The following is a 19,770-nucleotide window of genomic DNA, read 5'->3' as shown; positions in this document are numbered from 1 at the left end:
CTCCCCATGTCTACAACCAAAATGGATTTGATCTTGTATGATGTCACCAATGCTCATGTAAAGCATTCCAATACCTGACAAGTCTGCACTATATAAAACTGCAAATACACAAAAAATAAGTGTTTTGCACACTTCTGTCATTGAGCTATATGTGGGCTACATCTGGGTGATATTTGTGCTACATTTGGGCTCTTTTGTCTCTGGTGGCCATCTTGGGAGATTTATTTGTTATGAAGTTTCCTAATTTCCTCATTTACTGCAGTCTCCTCAGTAGGAAATACTTTCAGTTTTTTACTTGGTTCCATTAAGAAGGCATTCAGATGTGTCACACATTTGCCATAAATTCGGAATGTTAGCACTCTAGTTGCTCATTAGATCACTGTAGTAAAGCTACTGCTCACCAGGGAAGTCTGCTGCTGGTATTCAAAGTGCATATTTCAGTCTGCATGTCAGAATTTTTTTAATGACATAGAAGAGGATTTGAGAAGTCAAAATGTGCCCTAATTTTTCTTTCTGCAGCACTAATCCTAATTTCTGTGGCAAACTGAATCCCCTCATTGTGTTCCTTTGTAAATTAAATGTTTTAAGTGTTACCACTTTATTCCATTCAAGATGACTTCAGGTGTGCCATACTTTTGTCATAAGTAAGACTGTTAGCGCTCTAGTTGTTCGTTAGAACACTCTGGGACATTCTGTCATTGGGCTATACTTGGGCTACATGTGGGTGATATTTGGGCTACATTTGGGCTCTTTTGTCTCTGGTGGCCATTTTGGGAGACTTATTTGTTATGATGTTTCCTAATTTCCTCATTTACTACAGTCTCCTCAGTAGGAAATACTTTCAGTTTTTTACTTTGATTCCATCAAGAAGGCATTCAGATGTGTCACAAATTTGCCATAAATTCAGAATGTTAGCACTCTAGTTGCTTATTAGATCACTGTAGTAAAGCTACTGCTCACCAGGGAAGTCTGCTGCTGGTATTCAAAGTGCATGTTTCAGTCTGCATGTCAGAATCTTTTAATGAAATAGAAGAGGATTTGAGAAGTCACTCAAAATGTGCCCTAATTTTTCTTTCTGCAGCACTAATCATACTTTCTATGGCAAAATGAACCCCCTCATTTTGCTCCTTTTTAAATTAAATGTTTTAAGAATTAGCACTTTATTCCAACCAAGATGGCTTCAGGTGTGCCATACGTTTGTCATAAGTAGGACTGTTAGCGCTCTAGTTGTTCTTTAGAACACTCTGGGAAGCTGCAGTAGAACACAAAGTAATCAACTGACAGTCTCTGCCCTTGTTGGATGTACATGTTTTACTGAGAATGTCAGACTTCATTCTCACATGACTGAGAAAGATAATGTGAATTTGCAGAAAATATGCCCTCAGTTAGCTTATAGATCACCTTCCAAACCTCTGTGGGAAAAGCATGAGAAAATAGTTTTCTCTCAAACATGATTCATGATATCACAGCAGAAGGCTTTTTCACATGGTAAAATCACCTTAGAACACATCACAATTCCTAAAATGAGTATGGTACCATCAACAAATGATTTATAATGTAACTAAAGTCTTAAAACCTTCTATTAACTGCAATGCTTTTTAATGAGGTGCTATCATATATATTGGTCCCAAGATGGCTGCCAACACTTCTTGGATGAAGTGCTGACAGCCAAACAGATCTCACGATGAGATGTGTGGTTAGGCTCCGCCCAGATATATATGTGATTTTACTTTTGATTTTCTCAGGAACTACTGAACGGATTTACACCATTTAAGCAAAAGGCACATGCCTGACCTGAGGACTACCTCTTTGCCAAATTTCAAGTAATTCTGTTCAACCGTTCGGGCTGTACCTTCGACTAAAGGTCCTATGGGAAAATGCATGGGGAAAACGCGTTTTGGGACCCCCTTTTTTCTCAGCCCCCGCTTGACAAATCACCTCGAGACTTTCAGGGTAGGAGCTGAGCGGAGCGCCCCATGAGTTTTGAAAATGTCACGAAGATAAGTCAACCGGTGCCAAAGTTATTCAAAATAGAATTTTCAGATTTCCTATGGGAACTCGGTCTTAACTATAACTATCTACTGGCGACTGCCAGTAGATAATATATATATATATATAGATATACATATATCTATATATATAGATAGATAGATAGATAGATAGATAGATAGATAGATAGATAGATAGATAGATAGATAGATAGATAGATAGATAGATAGATAGATAGATAGATAGATAGATAGATAGATAGATAGATAGATAGATAGATAGATAGATAGATAGATAGATAGATAGATAGATAGATAGACATATGGATATGAATATGGATATAGGTAGATATATAAGTTACCTACTGGCGGTTGCCAGTAGGTATTATAGTTAGGACCATGTTTCCATAGGAAAAGCATTTTTTGACTTGCCTATAACTTTGCCGTCATTTTATCAATCTTCATGAAATTTTCCCCAAAAAGTGTCTAGTTTGGTGTTGATCCATGCAGTGGGGACTGAGAAATATGGGCGTGAAATAAGGGTGCATTTGTAATGTTAATTCCCCTTGGAATAGAGTTACACCAAATTGGGCAATGAGGTAGATGTTTGTTCAAGGAAGTACCTTTTGCCTATTTGGTGTAAATCCATTCAGTAGTTTTTGGGAAATTGAAGATGAAAATATTATATATATATATCTCTCGGATCGTGGTTATTTAGTGGTAACTCCACGAGTATTCATCAAGGCGCGCAAGGCAAAATGCTCTGATTGGCTGCCTGCAACCTCTCCAGAAAGCTGTGGACGCCATTTCCTTCACCAAACACAGTTGTGGGACACATTAAAAAAAACTAAAATAGCTGCAAGGGCTTAGGGTAGCGGTACCATAACCCAATAAAGAACAGTGAAGGGTAATAAAAATAGTAAGTATGAGACTAAAATACACTTTTTAAACACACTTGCAATACTCCTGACAATGTCACAAATATGAAAGACATTTAAAAATATACATTAACAGATAGAAAAAAACGAGAGTCATACAAAAAAAAAAATAGGGTCATGTACAAATTTTCCGTCATGAAATTAAATAAAAAAAATTATATGCATGCACATGTTCACCCTAAGATCTAGCCACAGGTAGACCCTGTTGCCAATAATCTGCTATGAATAAAGAAAAAAAATGTGTAAAGTAACAGTTTTTTTAATGAGCAATACAAGTAAAAAAAAGTAATGATTAAAATGTATTGAGAAAAATTTACACAGATGTTAAAGTTAGGAGATACAAGTTGAAAAACCTTAGAAATTTACTGAAAAAAACAAAAGTTACAAGGATGTTATAGTTAGGTATTAGCATTTAAAAAACCTTACACATTAGCTAAAAGAACAAAAGGTTACAGGGACATTGTAGTTAGGATTTTGCAGTTAATAAACATTACAAATTTGCTGGAAAAAATCAAAGGGTACAGGGAAGTTATAGTTAGAATTTTGCATTTAAAAACGTCAAAATTCACTGGAAAAAATCATAGGTTGCTGGGATGTAACAGTTAGGAATTAGCTTTTAAAAAACCTTAGAAGTTCACTGAAAAAACTAAAGGTCACAGGGATTTTATAGTTAGGAAATGTAATTAAATAAAGTTAAAGAGACATTAAAGTTAGGCTCAAGTTTCACTCAAACAAAACTAGAGAAATTCTTAGCTAATAACTTGTGCCCCCGCAATACACTGCTTATTCCCTCACATATTACATCACTCATGAAATGGTCAGTGACATCACAGATGAAATCACTGATGACATCATCCACACAGCAGGGCCTGCGTCAAAGAAAGGGTGGAGTCTTTGTCATTGGAGACTAAGTGCTCTGGACTCTGGCTTCTGTGGTTCTTCTGCCTGCGAAGAGGTGCTGCATTGAACTTTCAGTCGCACTGAGTTGATGGGTTGGTTTTTCAACCGCACAGAAAGCTTGTGGCAGGAAAAATGCTACTGCAAGGGCGATGCATGGGTCTGGAGTATTTGAAGCAGCCAAACCAGTTCAGAACTCACAGTAGAGGAGTTCAGGGGGGCTGCAGATGAAGTCTTCAATGGCCGTGGGACTCCTTAACAAGAGGCAAATTCACACAAGCTCTTGGAAAATCTTCTCAAGTAGGATACAAAAGCAAAGTCCAGTCCTTGTCCTCTCTAACACAGAAGCAGCAACTGCAGGCCAACATACCAAAAAAGCAGTAATCCTCCTGACAGCTCTCAAGCTATTCCTCTTGAAAGAGTCTCCTCTTGATCTAGAAGTCTTCTAAACATGGGATTTCAGGGGTCCAATACTTATACCCCTTTTGGTGTGTGAAGTAGGCATACTTCAAAGGAAAGTCTTTGTAGTCCACAAGATCCTGCCTTGCCCTGCATTGGCTCCAGACACACTACAGGGGAGTGGAGACAGCATTGTGTGAAGATAGGCACAGCCCTATTCAGGTGTCAGTGACAACTCCGCCCACCTTGCTAGCTCAATATGGCCCATCAGCCTGGTGATGGGCCATCAGGATATTCAGAGCACACCTTAGCTCCCTTGCTGACTGTCTAAAGTGAATGCACAAACAGCGCCTATCAGTCTAAACCAGACGTTCATTCTACAGATAGGCAGAGACACAACATAGTAAAGCAAATAAATGCAAACAAGTGTGCGGGAGGACCAACCCTTCCTGCTGGCTGAAGCATGGTTCAAATAATAAAAGGTTGTTATCAATTGTGTCTAACTCAGTTTTCATGCAAAATCATACTCTTGAATCAAGTTCATGCTTTCACTTTGTGATATTTAATGTTCATTCCAATCATTATGAATGTGTGATACAATCCATGTTAATCAATCCATTTTACTCCATGGCGTGTTCAGAAACACAATGCATTTCAGTTCGGAACAAGACACTTCATCAAGGGTCGTTATACAAGCCTCTACAAAATTATATGAAAACGGGAGACCATTCGTCATACAGTCCACTAAATTGCTCTTCAAAACTAAGTATGAAGGGGAATTGATAGTGTGAAGAGATAATTACGCCGAGTGACTACAAAACAAATTAAAGCTAGCGCTTAGTTGTGAAAATAAAGGTAATGCGCTGTGACTGTTGTTATAAAAGCTCCGGCTGTCGTGTTCAAAATAACAAACTACTCAGCGATCGCCCTGTGGAGTAAGTCATTCAAATTTGAACGTTTAATGTGCACGAACACAAGTTCACCGTCATATATAAGCCCGAGTAAATACAAGCACTCACCCAGAAACGTACCGGTTATTCAATCACCTATTCATAGTGCAGTCCATGCAACGAAGGTTAAAGCGGCATATCTCAGTCTTACCGAGTTACCGTCGGCAGTCTGACCGCTTAGCAGCGGCAGTGAGTACATGACGAGAGTTCACGTGAATACTATAATGACGTGGCTCATTGAAACGTGTTAAAGAGACAGTGTTAAATTGTGCGCGATGGGTGCAAATAAAGTTAGTTTGAAAAACCGCAGTGCTGAAGCCCACATATTGTAATGTACAGTAGAAAACAGAAAATAGAAAACAATTCTTTATCAGGGGAAATATACAGCATCAATAGTGCATTGTATTATCAAACTGAATGTAACTGATTATCAGCCAACAAAGAATTCAGCTGAGCGCATGAGAAGAATACTAATAAGAAAAGAAAAAGAAAATGATTGAGAAGGAAAAAGGGAAAAAAAGGGAAGATCATCTCAGAGAAAACACGCAAACTAACATAACAGTTATAAAAAACAATGGTATTCAATCCTACCATTCAACCCTTGAGGTTGCAAAGTGTGTAATTTCTTAGTCCAATAAAATTCAGATCTGGCTAATGCTTTCTTGGGCTCTGTGCCTTGTAGAGGTTTAAACGCCTCCAAAATGGTGAATCGCAGTTGTGCAATGTTGTGTCTTGCTTCCAGCGAATATGTTGTTACGGTAGATTTCACATTGTGGTTCCTTATGATACTTTTATGTTCCCCTACATGTACTTTCAGTTTCCTTTCTGTCTTCCCCACATAGATTTTCTCGCAGTGGCATTTCAATGCATAAACAACATTAGATGTGTCACATTTTCTGGAATTATTGAGTTTGATCATGTTGCACTTTGTAGAGTGTATAAACAGGTCTCCTACCATAACATTGTTGCAATTTGCGCAATTCAAGCATTTTTGCATGCCTTTGTGATATTGTCTCAGTGGCTCTTGCCTTTTGGACAAGAGTTCCTTCAAATTCGTTGATTGCTGCATCGCGAAAGTTGGTTGTTGCGGAAATAACAGTTTCAAATCGGGTTCTGTCTCGATGATTCTCCAGTCCTTTAGGACAATAGATTTAATCAAATTAGATTGTGTAGATTGTTTCAAGACACAAATGGTGGCATTGGATTGCTTAAGTGCAGTACGTTGCAATAAAGACTCTCTGTTAAGGGTCGATACTCTATCGATGGCGTCATCAAGAAATATTTTGGGATAACCGCGTTGTTGGTATTCCATAGCAAATCTTTCAATGGTGGCATTAGCTTCCTAGGGGTCTGATGTAATTCTTTTCAGTCTTATAAATTGAGAGAAAGGCAAATGTCGCTTTAGTGAGCTTTGGTGGGCTTTGGTGAAAACTTCGATAATGTAAGGCATTATTCCTATCTGTTTCTTTTGTGAAAAAACTTGCTTGAATGGAACCGGAATCAATTTTAATCAATACATCCAGGAAGGCTATACGTTGTTTCTCAATTTGATGGGTGAATGTGATATGATTATGGATTAGATTTAATTCTCTTATGTTGTTTTCCAAACTAATCATGTCACCTTTCCAAATGATCAAAATTTTGATTCTGAATAATATGTTCATATTCCAGTTTGGCCATGAAAATATTGGCGTATGAAGGTGCTCCTGCAAAGCCCATCGAAGTTCCATTGTTTTGAGCGTAGAATTCTCCTTTCCACTCAAAGTAGCTATGGAACAACGCAAATTGAAGAAGCTCTATTAACAATACTTTTTCCACTCCAATCTCATTTTGTTTTAGTAAAGCTTATTCTATGGCTTCTTGGCCTTCAAAATGTGGTATGGAAGTGTAAAGGGTGGTTACATCAATGGTACATAAATACCAGTGTTCAATGCCATCAATATTGAGTTCTTGTAGTAAATTCAGCAATGATGTAGTATCTTTTATGTATGTCTCTTATTTTTGGACTATGGGCTGTAGAAAACTGTCTAAGTACCTTCTGATGGGTTCAGATAATGAGCCGCATGCTGACACTATCGGGCGGAAAGGTGGTTTTTCAATGTTCTTGTAAATTTTTGGGAGCATATAGAGTTTAGGGCATCTTGGGTATGCTGTATATAAATAGTTGTTGGTGTTGGTGCTATTCCATCCCATTTCTAATGCTCGAGTCAAAATCTATTGTAGAATCTTTTGATAAACCACAGTACGGTCCTAGTCAAGTTTCATGTAGATGCCAGTGTCTTGAATATGTGTCAACACACTCTGCTCGTAGAGCTCGACATCTAAAACTACCAGCACGCCCCATTTATCCACCTTTTGGAAGGTAAGACGTTGGTCATTGGCTAACTGCTTTAAAGTACTCCATTCTTTGGAAGTGAAATTCACACATTTATTTCTGCGGAAATTGATTTGGTTAATCTCTGCCTTGACAAGTCTCTCAAACGTATCTATTGTTTTATGATAAATCGGTGAGCAAAATGTACTCTTCAGTTTAAATTCTTTGAAATCTGGATCTTGTGGAAGATCAGCAGCTGGTTCGATGGTGCTAAAGAAGTATTTGAGTCTCAGAGTTCTAACGAACTAGGAAAAAGCGATCTAAGACTTTGCTACATTGCTGTGATATGCTGGCACGTATGAAGTACCTTTGTTCAAAACCGCAATTGGGGCACAAGCTAATTTGACTTTAGAGATGTTCACCACTAGGTTGTTTTTGTTTTGCTTTGCAGAGATCTCATTTGACTCTGTGTCTGGTTTGTTTCCCCCTCCTTGTTTTTGTGTGGTTGTGTCTGGTTGATGGTTTGCCGCTGGACTGATGGATAACAAAGTCGCCTTTGATGTATGCGGACCTCCTGAAGTAGTGTCATTTGTGTTGATGTTTTGCCATTTTTGGTGAGTGGTGGTCGATTCTGAGCTATATCTGATTCAGAAGCTATACTCTCCTGTGAAGAACCAGTAGTCGGTTGTTTTTGCCATTTTCGTTGGTTGAATACCTCGGCCCATGAGTACACTTCATCGAGTTTATTGTCGATGGTGTCTCTGCGGAATTTTTTAAGCTTCCGCTCATTAATTTCTTTTGCATATTTGTCAAGTCTGGTATTGAGATCAAGCAATGGATCAAGCCCAATTTTCTGGAGTTTTAACATATAGTTCATCCTTGATGGTTTGAATTTCTTCTAAAGACTTTAGTATGTCTGATAATTCCTCTATGATCAATAGAATCAAATCTAAAGAACATTTGTTTAAAATCTGATTCCATCTTTCCATGAAAGTCTTATTGGTTTTACACAGCATTGGTTGTAGCGTAATCCTTAAGCCTCTTGGTATTCTTTTTGCCTTATGATACTGAATGAGAGTAGTTGTGTGGAGCCTCTGATTGATTTCTTTTCTGCTGAGGTATTCCAAATGTTTGAGTAGTTGAGTTGTTGATGATACATGCGTGTTTCTGGGTGAGTGCGTATATTCCCTGGGGCTTATATACGACTGTGAACTTGTGTTCGTGCATATTAAACGTTAAAATTTGAATTACTTACTCCACAGGGCGATCGTTGAGTAATCGCCAGAGAAACAAGCTTTTCAGTTTGTTATTTTGTACACGACAGCCAGAGCTTTAATAACATTCACAGCGCATTACCTTTATTTTCACAACTAAGAGCTAGCTTTAATTTGTTTTTTAGTCACTTGGCGTAACAATCTCTTCACACTATCAATTCCCCTTTATACTTAGTTTTGAAGTGCAATTTAGTGGACTGTATGACAAATAGTCTCCCGTTTTCATTTCATTTTGTAGAGTTTTGTATAACGACCCCTGATGAAGGGTCTTATTCCGACCCAAAATGCATTGGGTGTCTGAAAACGCCGTGGATAACTGTCTACTTTAAAATATTTATCTTTGTGCTTTGTGACACGCTTTCAAACTGTGTTGGTAAACTTCTGAATTGGAGGAAAGTCTGGTTAGCCAAACTCTATTCCATTGTAACTGAATACTGACGAGGGGACTTTGGGAGAGTGCATGTGCCAAACCTTTTCTCCATCCTTCCCTACCCTCAGCCATCCCATGTAAGGCAGCATTGAGCATTCAGAGATTAAAGAAACTAATCTCTTTTAGAAAATGTTTAGTGCAGCAGCTGGCCAACACATTCCGAAGATGGGCAACAATTTAGCAACAGGGCTGTGGAAAACATGAGGGCCTCAAGCAAGTCTCTCGCCCTTGAGTTCCTTGCCCTGTGATGTCACCAGCACTCATGCTGAGGGGAGTTCTACCCAGGGCCGTCTGGGAACAAAAACAGGCCCTGGCAAAGGGCTCGGCCAGCCCCCCGGGGAGTTGGGGGTGCGGCAGACCTGTGTGCCAGGGCCAGTTTTGAGCGATTTTGTTACGGGGGGCGTTAATGCAGCTATGCTGCACAAACTGACCTGTACCAAAAACGGCCACCCAGGCGCCAAAATCTGGACCCCACCCTGGCGGCCCACCAGGGAAACAAATGGTGTCCGTTATGGCCAGTCTGGCCCTGGTTCTACCCTTGTGTTCATGACTTCTTGTCTCTTATTATGCTGTTGTCTGCCGCTTGCCTTGAAATAATGAGCGCTGGTTCACATCTGACACCAGGGAACTAACAAAAAGGTTTACCTTTTCCCTACATTTGCTCGAGGCACTCCAATTCCCTGATTACAGTAATTTGCCAGTGTCTAAACGGCCGTACCAAATCTTGAACCTGTTAATGGCAAAAGCAACACGTTTCGAAAAAGAAACAGATTTTTTTTTATAAAGGGAGGTCTACTTTTCATAGCAAGCCATGTGTATACAGGCGCACGGCTTTAGTTTAGCTAATACTACAACATAAGTAACACAATGCCAATGCCAATACACCAGCAAATATTTACTATAAGTTTATTATTTTTTCGCGTTTATGATAATGTTTAAGTTATTTCACAAACTCTTTTTTTTCAAATGTGTGCAGTGAAAAATAATCTGAAATAAAAAACAATTTATATATGTTGCCTTTCTCAATAAAATAAACAACTTTCAGTGTGCTTCTTTCACTTATATTACACATCTGATTAAATGCTCATTCAATGGTTCATCTTATCAATGGACAATAACCAAAGAACACCTTTTCATATTCTTTTTTTTCTTATAGTTTTTTCGGATTTACAAAAACAGTTCTTCCGCTGACCTTGTTGGGCTTTTTATTCACCTTTTAACTAATCTCCTCATAGCTGCAACAATTTCAAGCCTACATATCATGTGCATGTTCTTTTTATCATACTACTACCCAGTTCACCTAATCTCTCCAATTAATGACACCAGAAACACCAAAATATATTGCCATTTGAAAAGACTCTCAGTAACTTATATGTCACAGAGCTACAACTTTCAACAAAAAACAACTGATTATTAACCACGTAGGCGAAACCTAATGTATTTACCTATGCTTGTTAGTGTTGCTTACACTTTTAATTCCTTTGGGAAGTGTACAGCAACGCTGCTGTAAGCTTACTTAAAAATGAGCAATAATGGTTAATGCTACGTGTTAGGGAGATGCGGTGTTCTAGGGCTAAGGCGCCACATGTGGCAAGCTCCTTCATGATGTCAGAGTGCATTGTCGATGGATGTCTTTGTTATTTATTTTGTCTGCATTTATGTTTGGATTTCGACAAACGACGAGTAAAATGAATTTCGTTGCGCACGCTGCATCGCATTTTGCGATGCAGTGCGCGCAAAGTAATTTGTTTTATTTATTTAAATGTGTACTTACCTCCGTTCATCCATATTCCGGTGTTTACATTGCCCCTCCCCCGCCCCGCCTCGCCGCCCCACGCAACTCCCTCCACGGACCGCTACTGGGCACACTATACCTTCATTGCGACTCATGCCCTCGCAATGACTGAAGGCCTAAAAGCTACTTCAGCTTAATTGGTTGTGATACATTTTCAATAAGACTGGCCTAGCTGTGCCAAAAATATTTTTTTTTCCATATTCTGGGAAAATGCTAAAATCATTGATCAGTATTTCTGATTTAAGAGTTAAAGGTCATAAAAACTGCACTTTGGGCTGCGTAAGCCGGAACTGGCTTAAATCCCATTCTGCCACACATTACACCTCACAGTTGGGATATACAACCTTGGCTAGAAGAGTTACCAATTCTGACTTAGAAGACAATAGCGTGCTTCTGATCTCAGGAAAACAGGGTGGTGTTAACTACTGTCCTAGACTAAGCAGGAATTAGCCACCTGGGAGAAGTGTAGCACAGTTGGTAGACCAAAGGACATCCCATATGAGGCTGACAAGATCTGTTCCCATTCATTCCCAAAGCCCCTTGGCTCCTATCCCAGTAGGAGGGGAAACAACAAGTTTTGAGTTTGTCCGGAGGTGAGACGGTTCACCTAAAGACCTGGTGAGACCTGCCTAGTAACAAAAGGGTTTGTCCATATTGAAACAGGGGTACTTTTACAGTAAGGCAAACATGATGTTCTGAAAATGAGGTCGGGGGACTGCTCAAAAGTAGCCAGGATTGGGTAGGTAAAAGTCTTCAGTCACAGGATTAGACTGGCCCCTTAATATTACATCCTCAGAATATTCCTGGACCTTGGAAGACTTCACCTGAAGAAGGCACCCCATCTGAAATTAAGATAACTCCCAACACCTGCAGGAAGAAGAGGATGCAAAAACTCTTGATTTCTGGTATGCAATGACTACAACTATTCCCTACAGATTAGTGGTTGGCATGTTGTTTGTCTACTATAGAAACACAAAAAGCAGAGGTACTCCAGATGCCAAGAGGGCCCATTGACCGCAGAGTTCTTGACACTACAGGAGCCCAGGCTGGAGTGGCACCTGGTGCCTGGAAGCCTGCCATTACCATCTGGGGCTGTAGGATAGATCATCAAGATGTTTTCCATCAGATGGAGACAAGTGGGATTTAGTCTTTCTTTTCCATCTCCCGAGGACTTTGACAAGTTCCTGATGCTTTGTGATATGCAAGAAAATGGGCTTTGTCCAACTTTGAGATTTGTGAAGCACTGGAACAGGTTCTTCGGGATCTTGTGGTTAAGATATCCAGCTTTGTGGAACCCTGCCCATCTGCAGCTTCTAGCCTTTTACGATAGGAGGACACTTAGAACCAAAAAAGTTATTGAGGGCCCAGATGTACAAACCCATTTTCTGGCCGCAAACCCAGTGGTTCGGTAAATCACAGTGTTTGGAGAAGAAAAGTTGTTTTTCAAATGTAATAAACCCATTTAGTGGTTAAGGAAATGACTAGGAAATGCTATTTGGAAGGAAAGTGTTTAGGGCATCCGTTAAAAATAGCAATTCCTTATGGCTTATATAAATGTTTTGCGCTCAGATGAAAAACATGAATATTTTACTGACTATTGAAAGATAGTCATAACCCATTGGCAAGTAGGAGGGGCTCCCTCAGAGACACTTTCCCATTTGTGAATGGTCAAAACAAATTATTTGGAGTAGTTAGCGGTCCATTGGGCCACTGCCTACTATTAAAAAATGTATAGTTTTAGAAACATTTCTTATTTGTTTTTCTTTAATGCATTATCTTTTCCCGAATTTAAAGCCTGTAAAAATGCAGGCTAAATAAGATCACAGACATGCTGTTCTGCCTGACTCCAGCAGGCCACCATCCCTGCGATGGCAGCAAATTGTAGGGGGTCACAATTTTAAGCCTACCCCATTATTATTCATGAGGTAGGTTGAATTGCAACACACTACAATTAAATATTTTGTTAACTGACCTATTAGTACACAGGTGAGCTCTCAAAATACCATAGGATTTACAAAATGGTGGTGCGCAAATTGCAACCAATTTTTGTGAATCCTGTCTTAATACATCTGGCCCCAAAACCTCCTCGGATTAGTGTGAAGCAGCAAATCTATCCATCCTGCAAAGCGATCTCTCTGCCCAAAAAATCTCGCTTTTTCCTGCTCTAAGCTTTATGCATCAAAACCAATGGCTTCAGCAAGAGCTTGACAATGAGTTCGACTTAGAGGGATTCTCAACAACATCAGCCTTAGGCCCTGCCCAGTGGAACGATTTTTGATGTACATATGAGAGGCTAAGTTAGACTATAAAAACTTTCACCTAAATTAAGTAATTGGTGGATCTGGCCCTTGCTTCAGTGTAGTCAGCCTGAACTACTGTTTTTCAATAACTTTAATTATTGGTGCTTTTTGCCTTACAATTTTGAAAAACAACATCTCCTGTTCCCCTAATCCAATGTTTGTGAATTTGTTGTTTTGCTCTTCTCATTAATTATTTTCTATTTTAAATTATGGAATATTTTATTGTGTAATTTTCCTGATTTTAAAACTGTTAGTACTCCTTGAGCTCAACACATGTTCCTTGGGGATACCTGCTGCTATTTCCATAGCTGCCAGAGACTGAAAAAGATATTCTATAAGAATTGTATTTTGTAAGGTTCACCCTTCCCCAAACTAATAAACCAATTTCTGATAGCAACACATTAATGATTAGTAAAATACACCTCACAAATACTTAAAGGGCAACAGCAAAACCCATGTTAACTTGCAATGTCATTTATTTTTTTAATTGAACAATCTTAAAAAAATGCACAATGTCATTGTGCCGTCACTCTGCATAATTGTATTATTACAACAGACAACATTTCTTCCTACCTGTACTGGCTGTTCTCTCCAACAAGAAAAAAGTTTCATCACAGACACATTTTCAAAATTGTTAAATATGCATCCATTTTTATCTAAAAAGAAATGAAAGAAATTAACCATATTCACTTAGAAAACACATATTGCTTAAATAGGGCTGGTTCTTGTGCTTGAAGTTTAAACAGACATGATCTAGTACCCTCAAACAAATGGGCTTGTTGAGAGAGGGGCATGATAATGGATGGGAGGTCCTCTTGCCATGCCTGCTGTTTGCCTGAGGGAGGTGCCACAGAAGGGGGCTGGATTTAGTCAATTTGAGCTACTCTATGAACACCCTGTTAGGGACCCTCTTAGCCTGAGTATGTAATCAGCTACATGCTGGCTTTCCATGACCAGATGCAGTTCTTCTGGAAAAAGGCAAAAGACCATCATGAGGCCAGTCAAGAGGTGACAAAGCTCTGGTATGACCAGAAGGTCACTTTGATGGAGTTTTAGCCTGGCCAGTGGGTGTGGGTCATGGAGCCTGTAAAGGGCCATATGAGGTGAAGGAGTGCAACTGGGATGCCCACACTCCATCGCCGTTGGCCTGAACTTGTGACTTTCATCCCGTCTCTCACGACTAGGTAGCCATGTTGGTTTTATCTCAAATATTTTGTTACATTTTCCTCTATTTCTCTAAATCGATGTGGGATTTTTTATGTGTTTTTCACTCTATTACTGTTTGAAGTGCTACATAAATTCTTAACACATTGTCTGTAAGTTAAGCCTGACTGCTTTTGTGCCCAGCTGCCAGAGAGTTAATCACAGGTTAGTTTAGGGTTTGCTTGTGTTTCAACCTGACAAGATTTGTGGTACCTGATTGAGTAGAGCTTCACCTACAGCCTGTAACCAGTAACCCAACTTCCAACTGTTAGACAATTTACCTGGAATCCACAAAAATGTATTAGTTATAGGTTTCTTTTCTGTGGAACGTTTTCATGTTATTAGACATAATAATTACAAGCTTACAAGCATTTTGTTCTTGAAAGTGTTAATATTCTGGTTGCAACAGTCATAGGTCTCTATATGAATCATTTCGGACATTGTACCAATTTATTCAGACAAATCATAATACAAATGTAGTAAATTCCCTGAATGATTACCTGTAATATGCAGGGGTGACAAAAGCTCCTAAGTGCTTGATATCTGGCCATGAAAATTCTTAGCCATCACTAAAATTAATTATTAAATACTTAAAAGCAGACTAGCATGGACACCTCGATGAAAATAGCAATAAATATTTTTTTCAATTGAATCAGCCAACAACTAGTGACAGGTCTGCTAATATCAGAGCACAGGTGCGCCTCGCCCCTAAGCAGGCCTCCAGAACTAAACTCTCCTAGCAGGCCATTATATATAGATCCTTAAAACACAGTTCAACTACTTCTTAAGTGCACAGCAGGAAATCTGGTAAGAGTAGTAGATGGGATGCTTGTTTCAAAGTGCTTAGTAATACAGTATGATTTAGTCGCAACAGCACAGAGAAATAGAATATTCTAAGAAGAAAACTAAGCTTTTGTCTTATGAAAGGTGTAAAATAATGATATTACTTCTACTAGAAGCACGAGATTTGATAGCGTAATACAGCAGGTTATTTCCCAGTATTTACTAGATTTTGATGTTATAACAGGTGGAAGCTAAACACCGAGGGGAGATAGGAACATAATGTTTACAAGAACTGGAAAGGTAGGTCACTTATCAACAAATACACTGATAAATGAATGGAAAGCAAGCATAATGTTCAGGGACAACTTTAATGTAAATTTAGTACGCACTTTAGTAAGTTTCACAAAGGAGTAGGGGCTTCATTAAAGAAGTGTTTCTACCAAAGTAGGAAAACATTATGGAGGGCAGTAAATCCCTTAGGCAAAGGCATTACACAAAGTAATCCCTTTCACTTGGGTAGGTGGGGTCAAGTAGCAAATGGAACATTATCCCACCCTCCTAAACATTTTGTACCAGCTCTGAGCAGGAGTACAAGGAAGAAACAATTCTCAGTTCCTTAACATATTTTTTCCTTCACAGATCCTTCATCAACATGCTTTATTATTCCATTATTGACTGGATACATTCGGAAAGTAACATACAATTAACTATTAATAGCCAATAAATACACATTTTATAATGTTCATCTTTCAATTAGGATCCTGACAATATGACTCAGTACTCACCAATCGATATTTCTCCAGTAGGAAAAGAGGTGTTGAAAGTCTCTAGATTTTTCAATTTGCTTCGTAAAGATTCCAGTTTCTGTTGGCTGAAAATATGTATCAATAAAAAGGCTAACCTTTAAAACATAAAAGCATAACAATCTAGGAGTGGCGCTGGCTCATAACATGAGTACCATAAAAATATCCTAGTCAGTGATTGATTTCGACTTGATACCAGAACCTACACTCCATCTATTTAAAAAAACAAAAATTGTATAAAAGCAGGTAGCATATTATTTAGCTGTCTTCAATGCACACAACTAAATATTGTAATGTTCCATTGTTTCCATGGAAAAGAAAGTATATGTATGCAAATATATGCTGACGTGTTAACTTTTTTTTTCTCAATGATATCAGGTGCGTAGCTTGGTTATTAAGATTGGGGAGGGTTACTTTTAGATTTTCCAGTACTTAAAACACAATATTTTTCATATGAACCAACATTTTTTAAGGCCTTTAAAACAGAGATGAGAGAGATAGTGTGTGTGTGTTTATGTCAGTGTTTATGTAAAACTCTCAGGTGATATCCAACAGACACCTCACCCGACTGAACGCACATGTACCCAACAGGATCAGCTATGAGTCTGTGCTTAGAAGTAGTAATCAGAAGCATCACTTAATGAGCCAACCAATATATAGCTTCATAGATGAGTGTAGAAAATATGACTTTTCTCCATGGTCACCTCAGATATTTTACCTTTCTCTGGACTGTTATTTTGCTGGTATTAGGAGTTTGTGCGCTGTGACAGTGCTAATCAATAGCATGGAGCGTGTACCTTGGTCCTAAAAGGATAGTGGGAACATTAATTGCCCCAATTTGGTGAATTTAACTTCCCTGTAAAACTATTGTTCATTTTGCAGAGAAAGCATCTAAAGCATAGACGTTACATGTAAATGAGGGCTTTATTTTATGTTTAAGACACATATATCTAACAAAAATATTTTTCTGCCTGGAGTACCACTATGCCGTGGATGGGCTGCAGTTTAGGGGCACTACTGTGAAACTCCTAACATATGTCTTGAGAGCCCCCAGGTGAAGAAGGCCAATATTTAAAAATAGGATGTGTTAGGCCTGGCATCCTTGGCGTTGTTTTCCCCTGTCTTTTTGCCTCTGCCTCCTGTATTTTTGCTGTCGGATGAATGTCGGTTTTTGCTGGTCTAGATGCTTTGGGCACTTTTCCACTGCTGATCAGTGCCAAAGTGCAAGTGCTCCCTACATAAATTGAGCATATGGATTGGTGTTTCCATGATTTACTTTTTTGACTTACTACTAAGTCCCTAGTACAGTGCACTGATTGTGCCCAGGGCCAGTAATCCAAATGCTGCTAGTGTGCCTGCAGCACTGATTGTACCAACCACACAAGCAGCCTTTCAAAGGGGTCTCAGGCCTGCCACTGCAGTGTCTGTGCGCAGTCTCCACTGCCACGACGACATGGCAAGTGCACCCACTAGCCAGGCCCTAAACTTCCCTTTTATTACATGTGAGTCACCCCTAAGGTAGGCCCAAGGTACCCCTGTGAACAGGGAGCAGTGTATGTGAAAGGTAGGACATGCAGTGGTGTGTGTGACATGTCCTGATAGTGAACTACAGTGTATTTCGTTTTTCACTATGGAAAGGCTATCTGTCTCATGGGATGGAATGGGAGTTTATTTATAACATATTAGAAGTATACGTTCCCATTGGGATAGGATAGAAAAATGGAGTTTAGTATGCCTGAACTCCGAATATGAAAATGAATCTTTTAGGAAAGATGATTTTTATATGGTGTGTTTGAAACTATTACTTTTAGAAAGTGGGTATTTTCTTGCTTAGACATCCTGTGTGCCTCTGCTGGTCTGTGAATTGACTGTCTGACTTTGGAGTAGCAGGGGCTGGGGAAATGCATTCTCTTGAGACAGTCACTGGGGGGCAGTGGCGTAACAAAAGTTAAAGGGCCCCCCCTGCAATGTACATTGCGGGGCCCCTACTCTGGATTTAATACGGAGCGCTCAGGCCTAAGTACTGTGATGAGGGAGCCACCTGGAGCTGAAGAGCCCCCCCAGCCCCACGGGGGATGTGGAAGCCTGTGTTACGCCCCTGTGGGGAGGTTGAGGTGTTGCCTGCCTTTCCTGGATGAGTTAGGAATGGGCTGAATAGACCTCGGCCGCATTTAGAGTAGTGGGAGGAGATTTCCCTGCACCTGAATAGGCCTGGGCTGCCTTGGACAATGCTGTTTCCACCTCCAGTTGGAAAGCTGGGCCAGGGAGGACAGAGCTGGTTTGGACTGAGCACAGAGCCCCTCTGCCACACAAGAACAAAGAGAAATGGAAACTACAAATATTGGGCCCAGACCCCAGAGCGTTTTATTACTTCTGGACTCAAGAGGAACTTTTGTCAAGGAGTAGAGCTGGAAAAACTGAAGGGGGAGTACTTCCCCTTTGCTGTGTGGGCTTGGCCTGCAGTGGCAGTTTCTGCCAAGGAGAGGACCTTTGCTGTGTATCCTGCTTGAAGAAGATCTCCAAGGGCTTGGTGTAGAGCTTTCCTCCTGTTCTGAAGTCAAAGGGACACACAGACTTCACTCCCTCTGTTCTCCTGCATCTGGAGCTGAGGTTTCAGCTGCCACAAAAGGAAAAAAGCTACACCGATGCCGGTGAGAGACACTGCAACCTGCAACAAAGCCTAGGCCTGCTCGTGAAGTGCACAACACACCACCCGACTTGCGCTGCAGCTCTGACACCAGCCGATGCCACACCGTGCCGACCCCGATACCGCCCCCAAGGCCACTACCTGCACCGGAGCTGAGGGCACGGCTCATGATGCTCACGATGCACTGCCCCGACTCACACCTTTGCCTCGACTTCACCAACGCAGGTGCTTCATCATCACAGAACCGATATCTGACGTGGGTGACCTCTCAAATCCATCGACCCCGCATCGTCGTAAGGAACCGATGCCTCGGTGCCACTGCAACGTCACCTCCCTGGCAACAGTGAGGAACTGGCACCTCACCTCACCTATGGTCATAAGTAGGGGTGGGCGGAATTTGCGAAAGCGACTTTCGCAAATTATCGCGAAAATGTTAAAAATCTCCGCAAACAAGCGGAAATATCGCGAAGATGCAGAAGTTTTTTTCCCGCCCGTTCGCGATATTTTTTGCATGGTTGCGGGTCGCTAACTTACCCCTGCGGTTGCTCGCGGGCGCGGCCATCTTGTTTTCATTTGTCTCGCGGTTCATGATCGCGAGAAAAAAGACGTGATCGCGCGACGCATGACGTCACTGCGGACGCGAACTGTCGCGAGACAGTGCAAATGGCTAAAACAATACAACATCTCATGGAGAACGCGACCGGATTGGGAAAACTTGTCGGCGAACGCGGGGATTCAGGTAAGGCGATCGCGCGCGTGCGAGAATGTATTATTTTACAGCGCGTGCAAGAACCAAATTATCGCAAAGCTGCGGAATGCGGAAATTTTGACATTTCCGCGCTCTCCGCGGAATGCGGAAATGCCAAATTATCGCAAATTCCACGAACGGAACGGAAATTTTGCCCAGGCCTAGTCATAAGGAACCAATGTCGCCCGGCACCAACGAAGCATCACCTCCCTGATGCTGTGCACCATCTTTTATTTAATCATGTGACTTTCGGGATAACCAAAAAAGACTGTCTCAACATCCTTTTTGTCAGGTTTTTGTC

At 40.4% G+C, this 19,770-nt stretch overlaps 1 protein-coding gene across 4 annotated transcripts in view; it reads right to left on the bottom strand.

Annotated features, from left to right (window-relative positions):
* Positions 1 to 19,770, bottom strand: part of WDR72 (WD repeat domain 72) — a 1,103,881-nt gene that overhangs the window by 334,985 nt on the left and 749,126 nt on the right. For all 4 annotated transcript variants that reach the window (XM_085644161.1, XM_085644164.1, XM_085644162.1 and 1 more), the window contains exons 16-17: positions 16,057 to 16,142; positions 13,859 to 13,941 (exon numbers count right to left, since the gene is read on the bottom strand). In XM_085644161.1, the coding sequence (XP_085500287.1) occupies positions 13,859 to 13,941; positions 16,057 to 16,142 (169 nt within the window). The remainder of the gene's footprint in view (positions 1 to 13,858; positions 13,942 to 16,056; positions 16,143 to 19,770) is intronic.

Source organism: Triturus cristatus, chromosome 3_1 (assembly GCF_964204655.1).
Source record: "Triturus cristatus chromosome 3_1, aTriCri1.1, whole genome shotgun sequence".
NCBI lineage: Eukaryota > Metazoa > Chordata > Amphibia > Caudata > Salamandridae > Triturus > Triturus cristatus.
Note: the sequence above shows the minus strand (reverse complement) of the source record. Positions and strands in the feature narration are given on the sequence as shown.